Source organism: Heterodontus francisci, chromosome 35 (genome assembly GCF_036365525.1).
Source record: "Heterodontus francisci isolate sHetFra1 chromosome 35, sHetFra1.hap1, whole genome shotgun sequence".
Classification (NCBI taxonomy): Eukaryota; Metazoa; Chordata; class Chondrichthyes; order Heterodontiformes; family Heterodontidae; genus Heterodontus; species Heterodontus francisci.
The window spans coordinates 21956795-21965787 of NC_090405.1; the positions used below are offsets into that span (position 1 = coordinate 21956795).

The 8993-nt window shown below is 42.5% G+C and overlaps 1 protein-coding gene across 1 annotated transcript; it reads right to left on the reverse strand.

The window, feature by feature from the left end:
• Positions 1–7698: 7698 nt before the first annotated feature.
• On the reverse strand, positions 7699–8088 carry LOC137350438 (histone H2A-like). Its single transcript, XM_068015092.1, has one exon. It carries the CDS (start codon positions 8086–8088, stop codon positions 7699–7701), a length of 390 nt encoding a protein of 129 aa, XP_067871193.1.
• Between the last annotated feature and the right edge of the window lie 905 nt (positions 8089–8993).

Below are 8993 nucleotides of genomic sequence, written 5' to 3' on the forward strand. Positions count from 1 at the left end.
CCTGTAATGCATGTTCATGGTTTAGCTCCAGTTTCACACTGTGTTGTTATTGAGCAGTGAATAGAGGGAACAGAGCCAGACAGTAGGGATGGGGACAGTTATGCAAACAACACCTATTGCTGGCGCCAGGTGAGTAGTGTCAAGGAAACATTTTAAACAGCAGCTGTCGGTTTCCGTTGAACGATTGATCCAAGAGAAACAAGGAAATGGCAGATACTCTGAACAAGAATTTTTCATCTGTCTTCACAGAAGTAGACACAAAAAACATCCCAAGAATAGTAGAAAATCAAGGGGAGTAAGGAGGGGGGACCTTAAAACATCACCATCGCGAGAAAAACATGTTTTTGGAAAACTAATGGGACTAAAGGTTGACAAGTCCCCTGGATCTGATGGCCTACATTCTAAGGTTTAAAAGAAGTGTCTGCATAGATAGTGGATGCATTGGTTGTAATCTTCTTAAATTCCCTAGATCCTGCAACAGTTCCAGTGGATATTAAACTGCAAATGTAATGTCCCTGTTCAAGAAAGCAGTAAAGAGAAAGCAGGCAACGATAGGCCTGTTAGCCTAATGTCTGCCATTGAGAAGATGCTGGAACCAATGATTAAGTCAGTCATCGCAGAAAACATAGAAATATTGGAGCAGGAGTAGGCCATTCGGCCCTGCTCTGCCATTCAAAAATGATCAAGTCTGATCATATAATTCAGTACCCTCTTCCCGCTTTCTCCCCATATCCCTTGATCCCTTTTGTATTAAGAAATATATCTATCTCCTTCTTGAATATATTTAATGACTTGGCCTCCACTGCCTTCTGCAGTACAAAATCATGAGAGGTATAGACAGGGTGGATAGCAAGAAGCTTTTTCCCAGAGTGGGGGATTCAATTATTAGGGGTCATGAGTTCAAAGTGAGAGGGGAAAAGTTTAGGGGGGATATGCGTGGAAAGTTCTTTACGCAGAGGGTGGTGGGTGCCTGGAACACGTTGCCAGCGGAGGTGGTAGACGTGGACACGATAGCGTCTTTTAAGATGTATCTAGACAGGTACATGAATGGGCAGGAAGCAAAGAAATACAGACCCTTAGAAAATAGGCGACATGTTTAGATAGAGGATCTGGATCGGCGCAGGCTTGGAGGGCCGAAGGGCCTGTTCCTGTGCTGTAATTTTCTTTGCAGAGAATTCCACAGGTTCATCACCCTCTGAGTGAAGAAATTTCTCCTCATCTCGGTTCTAAATGGCATACCCGTATCCTGAGACCGTGACCCCTGATTCTGGACTCCCCAGCCATCAGGAACATCCTCCCTGCATCTAGCCTGCCTAGTCCTGTTAGAATTTTATAGGTTTCTATGAGATTCCCTCTCATTATTCTAAACTCTAGTGAATATAGGCCTAGTCAACCCAATCTCTCCTCATTGTCAATCCTGCCATCCCAGGAATCAGCCTGGTAAATCTTCTTTGCACTCCCTCCATGGCAAGAACATCCTTCCTCAGATAAGGAGACCAAAACTGCACACAATACTCCAGATGTGCTCTCACCAAAGCCCTGTATAACTGTAGTAAGACTTCCTTGCTCCTGTACTCAAATCCGCTTGCAATGAAGGCCAACATACCATTTGCCTTCCTAACTGCTTGCTGCACCTGAATATTTGCTTTCAGCGACTGGTGTACAAGGACACCCAGGTCTCTTTGCACCTCCCCCTTTCCCAATCTGTCACCATTCAGATAATAATCTGCCTTTCTGTTTTTACAACCGAAGTGAATAACCTCACATTTATCCACGTTATACTGCATCTGCCATGCATTTGCCCACTCACCCAACTTGTCCAAATCACATTGGAGCCTCTTTGCATACTCCTCACAACTCAGTTTCCTCCCCAGCTTTGTGTCGTCTGCAAACCTGGAAATGTTCCCTCACCCAAGTCATTAATATATATTGTGAATAGCTGGGGCCCAGGCATTGATCCCTGTAGTACGCCACTTGTCACTGCCTGCCACCTGGCAAAAGGCCCGTTTATTCCTACTCTCTGTTTCCTGTTTGTCAACCAATTATCAATCAATGCCAGTATATTACCCCCAATTCCATCTGCTTTAATTTTGCACACGAACCTCTTATGCGGGACCTTATCAAAAGCCTTCTTAAAATCCAGCTACAACAGATCCCCTGGTTCTCCTTTATCTATTCTACTAGTTCCATCCTCAAAAACGCCAGTAGATTTGTTAAGCAAGATTTCCCTTTCATTAACCCATGCTGTCTTTGTCCAAACCCGTTTATGCTTTCCAGGTGTTCTGCTACCACATCCTTTATAATAGACTCTCGCACTTTCCCCACTACCGATGTAAGGCTAACTGGTCCGTAATTCCCTGTTTTTTCTCTCTCTCCTTTTTTAAATAGTGAGGTTACATTTGCCACCCTCCAATCTGTGGAACATTTAGAAAATTATAATACAATCATGCAGAGTCAACATGGATTTATGAAAAGGAAATCAAGTTTGCCAACATTATTAGCGTTCTTTGAGGATGTAAGAAGCAGGGTAACTGAAGGGGAACCAGTAGATGTAGTGTAGTTGTATTTTGAAAAGGCATTCGCTAAAGTGCCATGCAAAATGTTCTTACACAAGCTAAGCGCTTGTGGTGTTAACGGGTACTATATTATTTATTTTATTTATTTAGAGATACAGTACTGAAACAGTCCCTTCAGCCACCGAGTCTGTGCTGACCATCAACCACCCATTTATACTAATCCTACATTAATCCCATTACCCTCTCACATCCCCAACTTCCCTCAATTCCTCTACCACCTACCTATACTAGGGGCAATTTATAATGGCCAATTTACCTATCAACCTGCAAGTCTTTGGCTGTGGGAGGAAACCGGAGCACCCGGCGAAAACCCACGCTGTCACAGGGAGAACTTGCAAACTCTGCACAGGTAGTACCCAGAATCGAACCCAGGTCGCTGGTACATGCTAACTAACAAGAACCAGAGAATTAGGATAAATGTGTCATTTTCAGGTTTGCAAACTGGAACTCGTGGAGTGCCACAGGGATCAGTGCTGGGGCCTCAACTACTTCCAGTCTATATTAATGATTTGGATGAAGGGATCGAGTGTATTGTAACTAAATTTGCTGTTGATACAAAGAAAGGTGTGAAAGCAAGTTGTGCGGAGGACACAATGAGTCTGCAAAGAGATAAAGACAGGTTAAGTGTGTGGGAAAAATTTGGCATATTAAGTATAATGTGGGAAAATGTGAGGTTATCCACTTTGGTATGATGTAGAGAAAAGAAGAATATTAAATAGGGAGAGACTGCAGAATGCTGTGGTATAGAGGGATCTGAGTGTCCTCTTATATGAATCACAAAAAGTTAGCATGGAAGTACAGCAAGTAATTAGGAAGGCTATTGGAATTTTGGCCTTTATTGCAATGGGGATGGAGTAGAAAAGTAGGGAAGTCTTGCTACCACTGTACAGCGTGTTGGTGAGACCACACCTTGAGTGTGTATACAGTTTTGTTCTCCTTATTTAAGGAGGAAAATACTTGCATTGGAGGTAGTTCAGGCAAACATCACGAGGTTGATTCCAGGGATGAAGATGTTGTCTTATGAGGAACGTTTGACCTGGTTGTGCTACACTCATTGGAGTTTAGAAGAATGAGAGGTGATCTGATGAAACATATAAGATACTGAAGGGGCTTGACAGGGTATTTACTGAGATGATGTTTCCCCTCATGAGGGAATCAAGAACTAGGGGGAACAGTTTCAACATAAGGGGGCTCCCATTTTCGATGGAATTGAAGAGGAATTTCTTCTCTCAAAGGGTTGTTGTTCTTTAGAATTCTCTACCCAAGAGGATGGTGGAGGCTGGTCATTGAATATATTCAAGGCTGAGTTAGACTGAATTTTGATTTACAAGGGAGTGAAGTGTTATTGGGACACGCAGGACAGTGGAGTTGAGACTATGATCAGATCTGCCATGATCTTATTGAATGGTGGAACAGACTCGAGTGGCGGAATGGCCTAATCCTGCTCCTAGTTATTATGTTCTTGCATTATAATGCCAGGTGGAATTAAAAACTTGACTTGTGCAAATATCCCTGCTCCAGCAGGTATTCTCATTTATGGAGCAGTGCAGATGTTGGCTTGTTCCTGGATGTCACTAAATTGTTATAAAACTACCAAAGAAAACCTGATCAGCAGAAGCTGAGTGCTGCAGTGGAATCAGACACTGACACTCTTTGTATTACTGATCATCCTGTGTGGTTGGTCATAATGATTATTAATTGAAATATTACAATCATGTCTTTTCTAGTTTCTACCTCAATTGATCTTGAGTTACAAGAGATATTTTTCTTTCTTTCTGTCAGGAAATACTTGAAGGAACCAGAAGGATTGTGATGATTCCCCAGCACAAGGATATGTACAGTCCACTCCTTCTAACACAGAGTAGGTACATTATCACTCCCAGAGCTCAGAGACACAGACAGGCCATGAGTTCCACAGTCACAGAGAGCAGAAGCAGTCAGACTCACACTGATCCCAAGTTCCAGAGACACATTTTCAATCCAGCAGACAATCAAACAAAGCAGGAGAGGCAGAAGTTGTTTCCATTTCACCCCAACTCCGTACTGCTGAAAGGTAGATCCATCAATCTCAGTTCAAAATCACACCCACTATCAGATTGAAAGGCACCGGATCAATCCCACAAGAGTGCACCCTAAGCTACAAATTAAATATGAGGTAGAGCAGCTGATGGAAACGTGCAGAATGAATCCTAATAATGTAGCCCAGACTGCAGACTGAGTGACAGATTACAATGTAGTACAAACATCTGATACAGTATCAAAAGGAAAGTTACAGTATTATGTCAATTAGTGCACACTGCACTACACATTACATACCAATCCAATAATCTCTGTAAGAGCTGTATTGAATGATATCGTATCAATTGAATGATTCTGATTATACTGAGCATGCCATGTGTGAGTTTGAAATATATGTTGTCATTCACAAATGTGTTCATACAGTTGCAGACTAAATACTAGTCCAAAAAGCTCAGACCACAAATGAGTAAAACACACAGTTAAAATGTGCAGTGGTTTATATTTTAAAATACCAGTGAGACAAGAAAATAGTGATACATTATGGTGTCCAACAAATAGTTCTCAATAGCATCCCATAGATACATATTAAGTACAGGTACAGAAGAATTCCACACTCATACAGCACCAGCGTCACATAGATACAGAATGTATCACGTTTGCAGACAATACCAGTAGTTGGGAGATACAAAATTAATCCCACTGTAATGGACTGTCCTAGAGACAGACACATAAAAAATAAATTGTGACACACATTCAGTACCAGAGACTGCCAAATGCAAAATGAGCCCTGGATATGCACACGCAGACTGTACCAGAAACTGACTGATACAGAATGAGACCCACACTCATACGTAGTACCAGAGGCTAACAGGTAAAGAATAAATACAATATTCACTTCCAGTACCAGAAAATAATATATGCATAACAGACATCACTCACATCCACGAGCAGAGATTGACAGACAACAGAATGAATCCCACAATCTCATTCAGTACCAGATACTGACAGGTACAGATACATAAAAGATATCCACACTCACATAGAGTAACAGAGACTGACATGCAGAACTTGAACCACACATATGCATAGTAGCAAAGTCTGAAAGGTATTGAGTCAATCCCATAATCAGATACAGTGTCAAAGACTGATAGGCATATTTGAGTTCACTTCCATAGAATAACAGAGATTTTCATGTACAGAATGAACCTTATTTCACATTCAGTCTGGATACTGATAGATACACAATGAATCCTACAATCATGTTCAATACCAAGTTCAGACAGACACCATATATACCCCCCACTTATTCACAGTATCATAGACTGACAGACACAGAGTGAATCACAAAATCAATTAATTTCAGAGACCAGCAGATAGAGAATTAATCTCACTCTCACAGAAAGAACCAGAGATTGACATGTATACATTGATACCCAAGCTCACATAAAATGACAGACACATAATTAAAACCATGGCATATATAGTACTTTAGACTGACACATAGAGAATGAATCACACAGTCACATTCTGACTGTAAAGAGTGGTGCATACAGAATGAATCTCACACTCACATTTAGTTCCAGACACTGACAGATACAGAATGATATCCACATTCAGCCACAGTAGCAGATAGATACAGAAGCTGCCACGCATACAATACTCATGATTGACATACAGAATGAATCACACAATCACATTTAGTTTCATAGACTGATACTCAAATAATCTCACACTCAGACACAGTACCACAGACAGATAGATGTAGAATTAAACTCGCTGTCACAGAATGTACCAGAAAGTGTCAAAATTAATCTCATACAGTACAAAAGATGGATGGAAATTGTCTCACACTCAATGTAATCACCTACACTGAGCACGCCAAGCGCAAGACGGTCACTGCCATGGATGTGGCGTAAGCTCTGAAACGGCACGGCCGCACTCTCTACGGATTCGGCGGCTGAACAATTCGACCCTTTTCAGCAAACACACAACAAAGGCTCTTCTAAGAGCCACCCACCGCCTCACAGAGCGAGCAGTGACCGAGAAACGGGAGCTGGGAGAGGCTGTTTAGAACAGTTCAATCAATCTGAAATATTTCAGATTTCCAGCATTCGCAGTATTTTGCTTTTAATTCTTTGTTCAATCAATCTGCTGTGTTCGGGATGAAAAAAAATGGAATCCCCGAATTTGACATTTCATTTGCAGCAAGGATGTGCAGTGGATTTGATTTTCTAAACGGGCTGTGAAAACAGTGCCCGAGGCTCTACAGTTAGTTATTTCCCCAGTCGACACATGCCCTCAGTGAAAAGCCACATCACTCCTCCAGAATCACTCATTGTTTTCATAGAATTTCAAAATGATTCCGCTGCAATGAGAGAATCCGGGAGTTTTGCAGCAGCCGTTGAATCGGTCACTGGAACCAGACCCACTTGTGATGTTATTTCCCCCGAGACGGTGTTTCCTGCACTGAAACTGACAGGGTTTGTGAAACTGATCAGTTTCAGCTCAGTCATTCAGGGACCTGGAATTCCCACAGTTTGAGGCCGCGCATTCCCGAGCTCACTTCTGATTGGTCACCCTCTTCTCATTCACATGTCTTAACCAATCGCAGAGCTTCGAATTAGGAAATACAACAAATCACTGGCTTAAATTGGCAGACAGTTTGAATTCGAAAAAGCCGCCAATTTCAGTGTCGGAAAGAAGCGAATTGATGGAAAATCTGGCGTTAGTTTAAAGCTGTTCGTAAAATCGCGCCACGACTTTGTGCTGATGAAAGCGGAATAAAAAAAGTTTGTGATGGGTTATATATATTACGTAGTTTTAATCTGTGATTTTTTGTCTACTTATCTGTAACTGGCGGTAAAAGACTCTATTCAGCAATCTGCAACGGGACAAATAACTCAAAATTGGTGATGAAGTAATAAATTAGACAGGTTTGAGGGGACAGTGAGAAATCACTGAAACAAATGCTTAAACATTTAAAATAGTTCTCATTCGGTCCTGTTACTGACATTTTGGAATCAGACAGGAACCAGCCCTTTCACAGAGACTGTGGGTGGCTCTGAAAAGAGCCTTTGGTTTATTAGATGACATTTCGGCCGCTTTACTTTTTCTGGGAGCTCTGAGCGCTGGTTTTCTTGGGCAGCAGCACGGCCTGGATATTAGGCAGCACCCCACCCTGAGCGATAGTCACCCCTCCCAGCAGCTTGTTGAGCTCCTCGTCGTTGCGCACGGCCAGCTGCAGGTGTCTGGGAATGATGCGGGTCTTCTTGTTGTCCCGGGCCGCGTTGCCAGCCAGCTCGAGGATTTCAGCGGTCAGATACTCGAGCACAGCAGCCAGATAGACCGGGGCTCCGGCACCCACACGCTCAGCATAGTTGCCCTTTCTTAGGTGCCTGTGAACACGGCCCACCGGGAACTGCAGTCCAGCCCGGGAGGAGCGAGACTTGGCCTTGGCCCGAGCTTTGCCGCTGGTCTTTCCTCTTCCAGACATTTCTACAATCTCACAAAGACTTTCACAAAGAATGGATATTTTCCGCAGCATTTACTTTACTTATAGACTGCAAACTCTCCCCATTGGTCGCTACTAAATTCACCTCATTTGCCTATATTCTTCACCAATCAGGTCACTGACAAACAGAAGTGGGCGGGATTTACCGCCACAACATCAGAAGCAGAAAATTTGTCAATTTCAAAAAGCCCGCCAATTTCATTGTCGGAAAGGAGTGGATTAAAATAAATGTCATCCTTAGTCAAATATTTAAAATCCCTTCTCTTGATTTTGTTCTATTCAACTCTTTCCGTGACCAATTACAGACGCGGGTTTAAAATGTTGTTTAAATTGTGGATCTTTCTACAATTGCTTTCAGACTGTCCCGGGCGGTACTAAATCCCTGTTCACAGCACTTCCGTGAAGGGAAACATTCAGTTTATCTTCAATCAGAGCCCAGTGTCCTTCTCTGAAAAGAGGGAGTCGGATCGAGTCCTCAAACAGCCCTTAGTCTGCTGTGTAATAATCCCATTCCGGGCTGTAACACTGCGGAGAGTTGCTGTTCATAAAATGATGAATCAGTTCACATTTCAGGAATAGGGTGAAGAAACTGAGGTCTGACCCTTACCGCTGAAAGCAGCTGTTAATGCGGTCATTCAGGGGCTGTGCAAAACCACAATAACAGCTTTAAGCAAAAGAGTAAAGGCGGATGAGCGGATTATGGGTTTGAGTTCGGTTTATGGGACAGCAGACAAAAACACAGCAGTGAGACATTTATTATGTTACATTGTCTTAAAATGATTTCATAGAGATGTTCGGATGCAGCTTTTTCAGAGAGATTGTGGGTGGCTCTTAAAAGAGCCGTTGTGTTTGGGATGTTTTTCAGTCCATTGTGCAGTTTTACTTGG

What these genes read in the sequence shown, in the direction of transcription:
- LOC137350438 (XM_068015092.1), bottom strand. Translation starts at nt 8,088, where the DNA reads ATGTCTGGAAGAGGAAAGACCAGCGGCAAAGCTCGGGCCAAGGCCAAG.